The 14,500-nt window shown below is 37.6% G+C and overlaps 1 protein-coding gene across 2 annotated transcripts in view; it reads left to right on the top strand.

The window, feature by feature from the left end:
• Nucleotides 1–14,500, top strand: part of CTNNA2 (catenin alpha 2) — a 527,667-nt gene that overhangs the window by 106,582 nt on the left and 406,585 nt on the right. For both annotated transcript variants that reach the window (XM_075148429.1, XM_075148430.1), the window contains exon 3: nucleotides 5,372–5,567. In XM_075148429.1, the coding sequence (XP_075004530.1) occupies nucleotides 5,372–5,567 (196 nt within the window). The remainder of the gene's footprint in view (nucleotides 1–5,371; nucleotides 5,568–14,500) is intronic.

Here is a 14,500-nt window from a genome sequence, read left to right on the forward strand (position 1 = left end):
TGGGGGTGTACTGGTCCCAATGACTGATATGTTTTTAATTCCTGTATTAGAGTTTTGACTGCCTCTTCATGTTCTGAATTCCATTTCCACAGTTTTCGCTTTCATAAAAGTGAGTATAGTGGGTGAGCAATGATAGAAAATCCAGGTACATGTTTCCTGAAGTACCCATAAGTTGTTGAAATTCTTTTCTAGACTGGGGCATCTGCAATTGTCCTATTTAACTTAGGGTGTCCGGTGGAATTGTTGCACCACCTGCAATCCACCAAGTACCTAGAAATTTTACTTCTTTGCTTGGTCCCTGACATTTCTGAGGTGGGATTTCAATTTCTGCTTTATGTATCGCTTGCCACACTGCTGTCGCTGCTTCCCCTGCCTCTTCAAGGGAATCTCCTCCGATTAGAATATCATCCATATTCTAATCCATCCATACATATGGTACAGTTTCACATTCTGAGGAAGTGAGACTGTTTGTAAAACCTCAGCAAGCGCAGCGTGAGCAATGGTGGGTGAATGTTTATACCCCTGTGGGAGCTTGTTAAAGGTATATCGTATACCTTCCCAAGTAAAAGCACATTTTTCTTTATCCTTCTCCTGCAAGAGGACAATAAAGAACATATCTTTTACATCTAGTGCTGCCATCCATGGGTGTGCGGCTGCTTGTAATGTCGCTGTTAAAGTTGCAGTATTGGGTACGGCAGCTGTTAGCAGAGCTGTGTTGGCATTTAAGCGCCGATAATCAATTGTTAATTGCCACCTCCTGTCCGGTTTTTGGACTGGCCAAACCGGTGAATTATACGGGGAGTGGATTCTGGAGATAATGTGCTGTTTTTTTCTAAGTGTGCTATTACTTCAGAGATTCCAGCTCGTGCCGCAGCAGAAATTGGATACTGCGGGACGTTGGTGATTTTTGAATCGGGGAGTGCAGGGGCTGTGCAGAGCAGATGCACTGCAGCCCCCCAATTTCTACCGGGTGTTAGGGGGATACGAGGCTTGCATGAGCATCATCTCGATCCTTTCTTCCTACTTTTGTGCTTTCTCCTTTTCTTCCTGTAATTGTTTCTGCAGCTGCTCAATTTTCAAAGACAGTATTAGTTCAGCTGCCTTTCTGCCTTCTATTTTTTTTTTTTTAGGTCCTGCTCCCTTTTATTGCTATTCTTCCTAAACTGACAAGCAGCTTCTAGGCAGGTGCTTAATATTTTGCAAGTAATTCCTTTCCCTTTTCCATCTTCTGTATGCCTCTTGGTTACCTTTAGTTGTTCTTCCACGGCTTCCCGATCATGCCAGTTATCACGAGCCCATTCATCTGAGAATTTGGGACTTGGACTTATTCCATGCTTTCATAAGTAACCAGTGATACTACTTGCCGACTACGCCAATTTGTCACGAATGAGTGATTTAGATCACTTAAAGAATCACCGTCAAAGGTATTAGCAAAAAGTGGGTTTAGTAGGAATTTATAAAAGCGCGACTGAACAAAGTTCGATGGCAAGGTTCACTCTATCACTGACTACATGGATGAAACACAGAAAGGAAGAATCGAGTTAGAATTGAGCTGGAATGATTTATACAGAGACCGAAGGCGCAAAAGGGTAAGGGAGACTTTCCTGTTGAGTCATGAGGTTCGGAGTAGACCCCCTGGCTTTCTAAACTCCTGATGGAGCTTAGGTATTGGATCTACTTCTAGTCCCAGACTTAGTCAGTGGTTTACGTCTAATGGAAGAAATATAAGGAATAAGGAAATCCTTCCATTGAGTCACGAGATTCAGAGTAGATGCCCTTGCTTTCTAAACTCCTGATGGAGCTTAGGTGCGGCTGGATCCATTCCTAGTCCCAGACTTGGTCAACGGTTTACGTCTAAGAGATTAGATGTGTCTAGCAGCAGTCTAAGGTACATTCACAGTTTTAAGATGGATCACAAGATTTTAGCAGCCCTTAATCATTGATTAATTTAACATTTATAAAGTGAGTTAATAAAATTTACTACAATCACCACAGTGACTTGATTACAGATTACACTTGCTATCGGTTACCTAAATCAATTCACACACAAAGACACAGACATAAATGTACAAAAGATATACCTGTTAAAAACTACCCTCACGTCCCATGAAATATTCATGTCAAATGTTTTGGCATTTCTCAATGGGCGATGGGTTGGGCCTCGAGGAGTGTATCAGCCCAGGTCCTGTTGTCAGCTTTCGGCGACGGTCCTCCAAATATCGCAAATTCGAGAGTTCGGGAGCTCTGAGAGGCGTCCCACTCAGAGGGAGATGCTGGGCGCAGCCCGCTGCGGTCCAGGAGAGCTCAGAGGGCCTCACTGGGGACCGCTGTTTATAGCTTCATAAGATGATTGGCTTTAGTCATCAGTAAATTTCCATCCTGGCCATAATCTGGAATGATCCGGAACAGTAACGTGGGCCAAAATAAATCAATATTTATTTCTCATTTCTTGATTTAATTGCACTTGTGATGTGCCCTTGCAGCCACCTCAGAGCTTGCTGCATAAGGTGCCCGTCTCCTAACTAGTCCCTTCTTGGGAATTCAGCAAACCACTCTCCGTAGTCTGGGTTACAGACACCTGCAGTTTGCTCTGACTTTGTAAGAAAAACTGAACTTTTTGTTTGTCCTTATGCTTTCTTGAAATAAAAAAAACAAACAGTGATAACTGATGACCAGCCAGCTCCCATTAAACAAAACGCACATAATTAAAATCAATGTATGTTAAACTAATTATTATTTTTCCTTTGCATATTACATGCTTACCCATTCAAGAAATGAATTTTTGCAGGACTTGCCTCATACTTATCTGTTTTAGGAGGAGGGCCTCTGTAAATTAAATCAGGATATTTACTTTTCTATCTAAGTACGTTTTATTTAAAATTGCCTGGAGATAATTGTTGTGTTATAAGGGCTGTACATAAAATGGTTTGTTGGTTCTGCTGAGACGATTGTTGTACTAGGTAAATCCAACATGCAGCAACATTTTGTTAATGAACACACACACATGCGCTATATATCTCTCTATATGTATATATAAAAATACATATTTATATATACCACCAAAATATTTTGGAGATTATCACGGTAAAATATTTATTCAGGATTTATTTAACTTAATTTAGCAATCTAATACCTATTTGCTTATTCTCAATCTGATTTTCGGGGTTCCCTTCCTCGTCAATGACGTCTCATTGACTGTCTACCTATAGGCACAAATTTATCATATTCTACGACAGCTGTGGTCCCTATTCCCACTCATTGACTGCATTAGTTCAGCTCTTACAATAGATGTGTAACTTTTTTGTAGGTAAAGTTAGGAGAGAAGGATCCCACCTGATAGTTGAATCGTGCACTGGAGGAGCAGACTTGCAGACTTACAATCCAGTAACACTGATTTTGATGATTTTTAATGGGAAACTAAAATTTTAGTTTTAGACCAAAAGAAGTCTGCAATCCCACTAATTCCTGTGTGTTCACAGGACTTCAGTAGTTCTTCTGCCAGCTACAACTTCTTTGTGTTTGTGCTATTTCAAGCATTTTTCTTAGCTATGGACCCCTGCATCTATCTAATAGAAATCTATGAAATAGTGTGATCTGACTTAATTTATTGACCACCTTTTCTTTACTTCAGATCTTTTTCTTCTCCATGCTATCTGAACTATTCTGTGGCAGCCTAGGTCTAGTTTGTTCAGTAAGTCCAAATAATTGAGATGGAGTTGCGACATTATTCTCTTCATCTTCGAGTCTCCTATGTGAATTTCAGCATCTCCTTAAACAATTTGATTGCCTGCTGTATGTGAAAGTTTTTCGTAGTCATCCTGATGATGTGCTGGACAAATACATTCAATTTGCTAAACCTGAATTAGGTTACAGAGGTAGCTTAGTTTGTTTATTTATAAAATTCTAAAATCCGTAAATAGACAGTGATCAACCACAAAAGGATCTTCAGGAAATTTCATGAAGAATAATTTCAAGGGAAAACTAATAAAGAAAATATTATTTCTAAATACAAATAGTGGAAAAAAACACATGATGGAAGAATATTACCTTCCTGTAGCCAGGCAGACTCCTTCCTGAAAGAAGGCTCTGGAATACAGTTTTTTCAACCAATACATCCATGCATATGCATATGGTGTTTTCAAGCTCTGATAATCTCTTTTTTTTGTTTGTTTGTTTGTTTTCCTTTTTTTTTTTTCTTCTTCCATACTCTATAGTTTTTGGTTGTGATTTGACAAAAAACCCCTAGCTCAAAGAGCAAAAAAATGTAGCACAAACAGCATGACCCAAGGCTCTTTAGTCACAACTGTACCAAACACCTTGTCACACTTCTTGTAATAAGGATGGGATGGCAGTGAATTTTTATACTTCGTTTTGAAATCTTCTGCTTTGTAGTGCACTGTCTTTATGGCAAAGGTTTTTATTTTCTTACAGTAAATTTCTGGGTGAGCGCACCGATACGTCACTTCAACTGCCCTGGTTTGTGTCCTGGTTAGGGTGAATTGCATCCCTCAGCATTGTGGATCCATTGCTGTTATTTCATGCATTTAACACCCGATGGTAGCCGATTCAGTATTCCTGTCTTACAGAAAGGCACCCTTTACTGGTGGAGTGATATAAGATTTTTTTAGTCCAGCAAAAAGCTTGTGGTATACACTGTGCTGCTTTGTTAAGCTTTGTGATTAAAGTTTCTAATCCGTTTATTGACAGCTCAATAAGGAATTCCTTTAGGAGATTCTACAAACATGGAAGTAGATTTTGATTCTTTTTAAATACTGAGGAGAAAGTGGGATCATTTCACTATCTGCTGTTGTCTTATGTCACTATATTATAAATATGCTGGAGCAATACTAAACTGTATTGTTTTAACCTGTATAATCTTTGCAGCATTCCTTAATGTCTGGAAAACAGCCACAATGTTTTTGTCACCACTTGAATGTACCTGACAGTCCTTATCTCAAGGGCCAATTGCTTTTTGAATGGTTTCTGACCCACATGTGTAAGGTTTTCATTTTATCGGCTTATTCATTTTATCGGCTTATTCATTTTTTTGAAATGAAAAACAATGACAAAAATGATGCTTTAGCACCAACGCCCTTTCATACTTGTTTCTTAGCTTTTTCTCCTTCACTCCTTGACTGTGATTTGTTTAGCCCAGAATAATACAGGTTAAAAGGAAAAATCTTTTTTGAGGTATGTGCTGCCATGCTTTGGATTTTAAACTTTAAATTTTATTTATTCAATACATGTGACCATTACATCATTTCAAGGGTAAAGAAAATAGTGGGGGTATTGAATTAGGTGGCCATCTATTGTGCTATTAATAGTTGAAGAATTGTTCAAACTGACAAAAACTTGTGTTTCTTTCCCAAAGGTAACAACGCTTGTTAACACAAGCAATAAAGGACCATCTGGCAAAAAGAAAGGGCGCTCTAAGAAGGCTCACGTGTTGGCTGCTTCAGTAGAGCAGGCCACTCAAAACTTTTTAGAAAAAGGAGATCAAATTGCTAAAGAGAGCCAGGATCTCAAGGAGGAATTGGTTGCTGCTGTAGAGGATGTACGCAAACAAGGTATGTGGAACAAAATGCTTAACTGGGTAACTGTTTTATTTGATGCTTTTCAAGATTTCTTCCAAAACAAGTGTATCAGCTGCTCTGGTAATATAATTAAAACTATGCCCTATATTACAGTATATCTGTAATAAGGCATGTAAATATTAAAATAGCTATACCTTTGTGAATGGCAATCTGTATAAAGAATGTTCTAACTTTGGTAAAAAAAAGTGTTTTTTTTTTTTCCTTTTAGCTGTTCTATCACCAAATAGGAAACTCAAATATTACTTAGCAGCCATGCTGCCCAGTGCCAAAGCTTATTTTTTAATTTTCAACTTGGTTTTTATTTTGTTGTGTAACAAAATGACATGATTTTTCACTTTGCTAAATTTGAGCAGTGATTTAAAGCCTGTGGATGCAAATGTACAATTAAGATTATGGTGCATACATTTCTGAACAATCTAACAATTATCAATCAAATAGTATAGCAATATAGAATTACTTGTGGTTTCAAGCATGTATTGAAATGTACAAAAATGTTATCAAAGTCTGAAAATACACAGATAATAGCAATATTAAAACCAGGTTTTTTTTCTGGGTGTTGGTGATAAGATAAATATTAACATTAGTTTGCATACTACATAAGTTAAACTGCAAGTTTCAAAATACGCAATGTTACATAAAAATTGCCTACTTGGGCATGGGACTCAGGTGTGTGATAATAACATTTTCTTTACTGGCAGAAATAATCCTGGTTTTGCATGGTTTAATACTTGAAGTTTAAATTGGTATCATAAGAAAACTGCTTTCAAATAAGGCTTTGAAATTTTAGAAATATCATGGATATCCATGATATCATGGATATCATCTGACAGTTTTCCTTCAAAAGGTAAAATCTATGTCAGATGCTTTCAAATTTACATGTGTGGTAGGGGAAAAATATGTTTTCAATATATGCTTATAACAAAACTTTTCCCTTTTGTTGACTTTGATTGTAATTATCTTTATTGCAGAAGAATTAAGTAGCTTTCAGTTTTTTTCCATTGTAAATCCTATAATCTAAAGATACCATCTGCCAGTATCATCAGTCCTGGGTTTTGGAACAAGACTGGCAGATCTCCAACTGAGCTTTCGAAAGGAGTCTAAAGGACTTAGGTATAAAATGCTGGTTTTCAGTGTGTTAGGCCTCTAATGCTCATATGATGGTTTTTTCAGTTCTTAAAAATTGGACTCAAATGATCGTATGAGCAGGCAGGGTTAAAATCTTGTATACATAAACACTGATTTGTGAACATTCCAGTCTCTTCTATCCTGAGGCTATTTCTTCCTCCTATCCACTATTTGTATATTTGGTTTTACTGTTTTTCTGTTCCTATGGTGGTTTTTTTTCCCCCAATATTCAATTGCCATACATCGTAATAAGCCGAGTATTTGCTTTATACTCTATGTACAGTGCTATGCCAGTATTCTGGTGGGGTTTTTTATGGATTTTTTGGGGGTTGTTTTGTTGTTGTTGTTGTTCTTTGGGGTTTTTTTAGAATTTTAATGCTGATGCCTGGTTGTTCTGGAATGCCGTTTCATTTGTCAACTACTTCAGCTTCCCATTGCTTACATTACTTAATTTGTGTTATGTCAAATTCTAGTACAGCATCTTCAGCGCTGACGCGAGTGTCCTTATTACCTCTGAATTTATAGCTCTCTCCCTTTGGGGCTGCGATGCTGACTCAGTTTTGCTAGCTTCTCCCAAGGAGCTTTCCACAGAGTTAGAGTCGTCAACCTAAACTGTTGCATGGTCTCTGATCTAGGCAAATATACCACATTCATTAGCATGGTATCAGAGCTGCTTCTTATCTTTCTTTATCATTAGAGCTCTGTATTAGTTAACAGTGATTTCTTTGTAGATTTTTGCTTTGTAAAACTAGAGGCATCTGAAAGGATTTGCTGTGGAGAGTTTTGTTTTTCTTCTTGATTGAATATCTGACTTTTTAATTGATAATAAGCCTTTTATTCTTTTTTTTTAATCTGTATTTAAAAAAACCCGACAATGATGCAGGAAGCAGAGAGGAAAAAGGATCTTAAACAGTATTACGCAGAATGATACAGGCATTCATCTTTTGTCAACACTGCAGGCTAGGAAAAAGTCTGTCAGAAAAGTGGAACAGCTTTTTTGGGTCTGTACAACATGAGTCCAGAATTAGGAGAGCAGGAGACACCAAACACCATCATTAGCTCACATGAGCCGTGTAAACTAGACCAGCCTTGGTGCAATGTGAAATGATATGTTTAGCTCAGTGACATAAAGAGCTGGATTAATGAACTGAGGCTGTGTTTTGCCAGAGTTGATTTTCTGGCAAAATTCCAGCTTGGATAATTACACCGTCAACCTAAAAATGTCTCCTGCAGTTACAGCTGGCTCTGGTGTGCTCCTCATTTCCTATATTGCCATATACTATTATATGCTACTATAGACAGTCGTTGCAATTCATCCCTGAGAGAGTTGCTTTCCATTGATAGGTATGAAACAAATGTACTGTATCATTTGCAAAATATGTTGGAATGAACGTGTATGCAAAGAATATATAGCTGGAAGATGCTTGTTACTTTAATAATATGGAAGGGTAAGATATATTTGGATAAGTCTACGAAACTCATGATCGACAGTTTTGATTTACAAAGTAGAGTTCTAAAAAGACAACCAAGAGTGAGAAGACAGATTTTTTTTTTTTTTTTTTTTAGTGTGGTGGTTTTCTTTTATTTCACATAATTTTATGAAAAGGAGTAAATATTTTATGCATAAAGCTCATAACTGTGTATCTATGAGTGTATATATGTATCCCATAATAATTCCATAATAGGAATACTTTGGCCTCATAGGTCTTAAAAATACCAAAACAGTGAAAATAAGCTTTAGTTCAAAACCATCTAAGTGAAATTATCCAATTGCTATGCCGTTGAATACTTTGCTGTATGGGTATTTATTCCCATGTTGTCAGAGCTGTCTAAAAGTTCTCCCAGATGGGGGACAGATGAGACCTGGCAAATGCTGACGTTTGTCGTTCATGTGGTTTTACGTTAGCGATGAGGGAAAGCAAACAGTCTTCTGCATATTGAAATTTTGGGAGGAGTGAGATTGTCATGTATTTTTTTGGTTATCCTAACCCTAAGAAAACTCCAAAGCCTGAGAAGTGCAGGAAAGTGAAAAAGAACTCATAGAAATAAGAAATACAGTCTGGGGAGGGGAACAGAGGCACATGTTCTCATAGCATAGGTGTCTAAATGCAACTGGTCTTCTATTGATCATTAGAGAAGAAGGAATTTCCCCGTGGAGGAGACATTCAGGTTGTGATTCACGCAAAAATCTACAAAGAACTGCTGGTCCGTTGGGCTCAGGTCTGATTAAATTTGTTAAGAAACAGTCTGGGGTGCCGAGGAAAGCAAGACAAGTAAATAGATTATATTTATGTAAATTTATTCTATCTATTAAATGACTTTGGCGATGTCTATCTTGTAAGTATGCGCTAGTGATTGCCTGATTTTAATATAGTTTTTCTAGAAAAGTTTTCTGGCATATAGCAAAAACTTCCATTAAAAACATGATTTAGTCTAGCAGCTGTTTGTTGTGTTTTAAATTTTTGCTTTTCAAGCAGGGTAGATACAACTTCACACCATAATCTGAAATTTATACTTCAATAAAGGGACAGGAAATAGCTGATGATGTTTTTTGTGTTTGAAGACAGTGTAAACTTGAGGTAAACTTAATTTTTTGTTCATGCAGATTTATGCACGTTGCATAACAAGAATATGATATGATCCATGTACTCCATGACTGTCAGTAAGCATGAAAGTATGTATCAATATCTGACACACAAAAATAACTTTAACTTTCTTGGTAACTTTTCTTCTCTGTGATGGAATATACTAAAAAGTAATATTTTTAATGCTTTACTTCTATGCTTTTAACTACCTAGTTTTTAACTTTTAAAATGAAGAATTTAAACTAAACCCTGTGAAAGGTCATCTTCCTTACGGTTCCCTTCTGTCTTCAGTTACCTTGGGAGAAAAGCAGGGAGTCTGGGTATCTTAGGTGGTGGGAGCAAACTCCAAAACCATAGAACATATACAAGGTGCTGGTTGTTTTTATAATAATTTATAATGATATTTGTAGTGTCACGTGCACTGTCACTTACAACTGTCTCAGTTTTGTGGTCCCGGAGACTGCCGAACTCTTAGCCAAATGCACAGCATTCTTTGAGTCTTAAAACAGTACCTCTGTTCAGCTGGCAATTTGTATTTTAGGAGACCTTTCCTGATTGTACAATTTTCTTTCAGTTAGACCTTGTTAGACCAACAGTTCCTTCCTAAAACCCAGTCCTCCCAGTGCCAAGTTATCCCAAGCCTTTAAGACTTGCTGCCTGCTCAGATTTTGCCTTCCTTAAAACTTTCCCACTCTTTTTAGATTTTTGTTTTCTGCCCTCTAATCCAATAATTTTATTTTTTGACTGCATTAAAGAGAACTCTCAGCAGCCATCTCTGTTTCCCACGGAGTCTGTGCTGCTCTCCTCTGTTTCCCTCTCCTTTTCTTTGCTACCTTCGTGTGGTCATACACTTATGTTGTCTTCCTTGCAATTCAGGGCCTGAAATTTCCCCTATCTCACGGTCTCTTTAGATCTCCCATTCCCTGTTAACCCTTCTTACTTCCGTCTCCTCCTCATACTCTAGTTCTGTATTCACGTAAGGTCCTTCTCCTTGGCTCATGTTCAGTCATGGTTTTGTAATGCAAAGTAGAAAAAAAGAAAATAAATCAGATGTATTTTGCTTGATCTCTTTTTTTCTCCTTTACTTTACAAACTTAACGTACCTTGTTTGTTGTCCTTGTTTTCCCTACCAGTAGATGACTCTCCTCTCTGAATCATTCTCTGACCCTGGATACCTGCTTCACACTGTTCTGGTAGCTCATCCTTCTGATTGTACTTATTTTTATCCGTTCTGTGTCTTCCTCCCCTAAATTTCCTTCCTTTCTCACACTGAAAGCATTCCTAGTAAACCTGTCTTATTTACATTTAAGTCCAGGGTGTGAACATCTTACACAGCATGTTGCACTGATGCCTCAAATGTACTCGCTTAGCAGGGTCATCTGCAACAGACTTTCCAGGAGCCCTGATTTACCCAATCTGCTCTCTCTGCTGTCCTGATTTAAAAAAAAAAAAAGAAGGAAAAAAAAGAAAAAAAGTTTGTACCCATTAGTAGCTAAAAGCTTTCCTGGAATAGTTTGGGTTTAACACTTAAAGTTACATTTAAAATATAAAAAAAACCCCTTAGCTGAATACATTACACTTTGGTTCATTTGGTTAATAAGAATTCAACTAATGGATGTAGGCTTGCTCTCTCTGTCTCTTCAGCTTTTTTCCTAGTTTATAAAATATATGGCAAGTGGAATTACTTCATAAAGGTGTTTCTGTAGAAGCCATTAAAAGACTTGTCACAATATAACTATCACTTGACGTGGGAGAGAAGGAAATTCTTTTTATAGAGAAAGCAAATGATGACGTATCGTCTGATTTCGGCATCCATTTTCAACTCTGAGTCCCAGCGACAGAATTGAAAATGAAGGGTTGTTCTGCAATTGAAGGTATTCAAAGGTATCTCTTACTGTAACAACTAAGCACTGGTTACTTCGGGGTTTTTCTGGCATTTTCCGAGTCTTGCTGGCTGATTGTTATTCCCAAAGTCCGAGTTGAATGAATGAACTGTAGGATATCGGGTTTGAATCTGGCAAGTATGAAGGAGGAATAATGGATTCTTTAAAAAAAAAAAAAAAAACAAACTGTGATATTAATATTTTATCACTTAGAATTTTTCTACATAACCTGAGCTATTGTTTCTTACCTGGGTTAGGGGCTAGAGAAATATTTTGTAGAAAAAAAATTATCTGGTCTTTTCACTGAAACCTATGTTCTCCCTACATTTATTTAGAATACTTTTCACTGAAGGGTAGGAGAACTTTCTTTTTTCTTTTTTTTTTTTTTTTTTTTTTGCTTATACAAGTTAGTGACCACTGTTTCTAGATAGAGGAAAAAGTGTGTGTGTGTGTAGAAAGAAATTACTGAAAAAGCACTTATTTTGGACAAACTAGACTTTCTATCCATTTCTGAAAGATGAAGTGAGGCTTGTGGTCAGTCCTGCTCAATGGGAGAATTGAGTCTTGGTCTACATTTTTGAAAGAACCTGTGTGTATAATAAGCATATGCTCTATTTTGTCAATAGCATTTATGCTTTTTTCCAATCTCTCCGATGGCTCACCCCTGTCCTCCAGGAAGCTTTGAGCATGAAGATTTGAAGTCTTGTATTCAGCAAGTCACTGAGCTATGGCCTGAAAATTCTATCTTTTATTCAAAAATATTCATAATCTATTTTGAATTGCTTGTTACATTTGGAAGCGACCTCAATTGTTATTCATGTTTGCAGTGCTCATCCTAAGAAATATGGCATGCTAAATGTCATTCTATGCAAATACTCTAATGCTAGCTCTTTCAGACCCTTTTCAAATCCATTAGTTATCTTTCAGCTCTCCGAGAATTCAGCTTCTGAAAGACATTAAAATTCCTTTTCTAAAATGATTTAAAACACTTCTGATGAAAGAGCAGACATTGTACAGAATCTCAAAGAGTTGTTATACAGGTAAGTAGTGTCAGGGGTTCCCAAATCCTGCTGCAGCTCCATGGCCCAGGTCCAAGCAGTAGCAAGGCTGAGCACATATTCCCAGTAGGCACATGCACGCAAACACGCATATGCGGCTCGTATATACACGGCTGACCACACACATCAGACACTCGGCACTCACTAGTCTATGATTCTGTGAAACACTGGCACAGGTTGCCCAGAGAGGTGGTAGATGCCCCATCCCTGGAAACATTCAAGGTCAGATTGGACGGGGCTCTGAGCAACCTGATCTAGTTGAAGATGTCCCTGCCCATGGCAGGGGGGTTGGACTAGAACCTTTAAAGGTCCCTTCCAACCCAAACCATTCTGTGAAACAAACCCAACAGCACCAAGTGTCTTATCCTCTTCCCCTCTCTGGCTGATTAGGATTGAAGTCTGTTAGTGGGAAATACCTATATTTGTAATATAACGTAGATCCCTTCAGTAGCTGGATTTAGCTATCCCATAGCTGGCCCCTGGATCCTGGTCTCCCCAGTTGCCCCACTCCCCAGGACACACACAGACACAAACACATGGAAGCAGATGTCTCAGTCGACCTCCAGATGCTGTGGTCTCTCCAGCAGCTGGAAATCAGAAAACCTGGCCCAAGGCATGGCCAGAGAAGTGCATTGACCAGCTATTTGTTTACACAAATGATTAGCCCCTTTTATCCTCTTATCCCTGCATTTTCCTATGCTTGTTCCTCCCCAAATCATCTTGGTCCTTCCTTTTCCCCACCTTTGGTTCCTCCCCTAAACATCCCATTACAAGTCTTGTGCAGTCCTAAAATGTTCTTCCCCTGCATCCCATAGTGAGTCCTGTATCCTTGAGCAGGAAGCTAAAAATAGAGAAGAATGAAATGCATACAGGTGATTTTCTGTACATGTCCTTAATGGTTCAGGCAGTTGGGGAGGTCTTGAACTGATGGTGATACTGGTTCTTGGTAAAGCCAGCTGAGGACTGAGAGCCTGTACTTATTCTCTGCACCATTTTCAAAAGATTTACTTCTGTTACAGCCTTGGCTGGAGCTTTTCTGGTATTCATTTCACTTTTCAATATTTTATTTAAGCTCATGTTAGTTTAAATTTGTAAAAGCAGCTTACCTGTGTGAGAAATATTTGTTAAAAAGGGTGGTTGGCGTTTGATATATCAAATATATCAAATATATTGCCCAAATGTGACAGTTTGAGACAGATTTTACAAAAGCACAGTGATATATGTTTGAAAAATAATATCAGTGAATATATTAGATGATTTTTCTTTTTTCATACTATATTTATTTATATTGTCTTTCTTGAAGATTTTATTACTGTCGTAACTCTGTAGCAGGGAAGAATGAAATTGCTTTTGAATGTCGATTTCTGACAGTTGTCAAAAAATTAAATTATTCTCACAAAACTAAAGTTATAAAAATAGCGTTTCTTCCAGAAATATTTGACTTGAATTCTAAAATCAGGTCCTAAAATTACTACTTGTTCCTTTAGAAGCAGTATTTCTGTTAAGAAAGGTTTTATTTGAGAAAGGATTGCAGAAATACACCACAGTTAAAAAAAAAATCTTATCAAGGCATTGTAACTAGGGCATATTTTTCAGTAAATATTTACTCCACCACCCATCACAGTGTAGTATTAGTATGCATGAAATTTCTGAATTCAGGTCAAATTTAGAAAATAGTTTGACTAGGATTGGGGGGGGGGAGGAGGGGAAAGTAGGGTCTTACAAATTGGAAGAGGTACCATAGGCAGTTATCTTGCCCTGTTCTGTCTTCCAGCAGTAATTCCAAAACTGGGTAGGCTTAGTCCACAGTCAGTAATCCCCAGCAGTATTAAATATAATCAATTAAGTTTTGAGATAACCATGAACAATGTTCTGCGAAAAGATTTTCTGGCATGCATGAAATCTGTATTTAAGTCCTCTCTGTGCGTAATTCAATATAGAGATTTGAATTAAAGTCTCTGTCCCCTTAGAAGAACGCTGCTACTGTAAAGCATAGAGCACCGTGGGATGACCATCTCGGCCTCTCCTTTTGAAGCTGTTCTAATTTATGGGCTAGTGAAACATCATCTGGATCACAGCTGTGTGCTTGAAATCACTATTGATTCACTGGGCAGAAATTCTGAACTGAATTTCTTTTTGTTCAACCCAACATTAGAAAAAAAAAAAAAAGGAAAAGTTTGATTCACCCTTTGAACTGGAAAATCCGTTATTTTACAGCCTCAGACGGATTGAAAGAATTTAGGAGGAGATTCCTT

The sequence above is a fragment of the Calonectris borealis genome, chromosome 4, assembly GCF_964195595.1.
Source record: "Calonectris borealis chromosome 4, bCalBor7.hap1.2, whole genome shotgun sequence".
Classification (NCBI taxonomy): domain Eukaryota; kingdom Metazoa; phylum Chordata; class Aves; order Procellariiformes; family Procellariidae; genus Calonectris; species Calonectris borealis.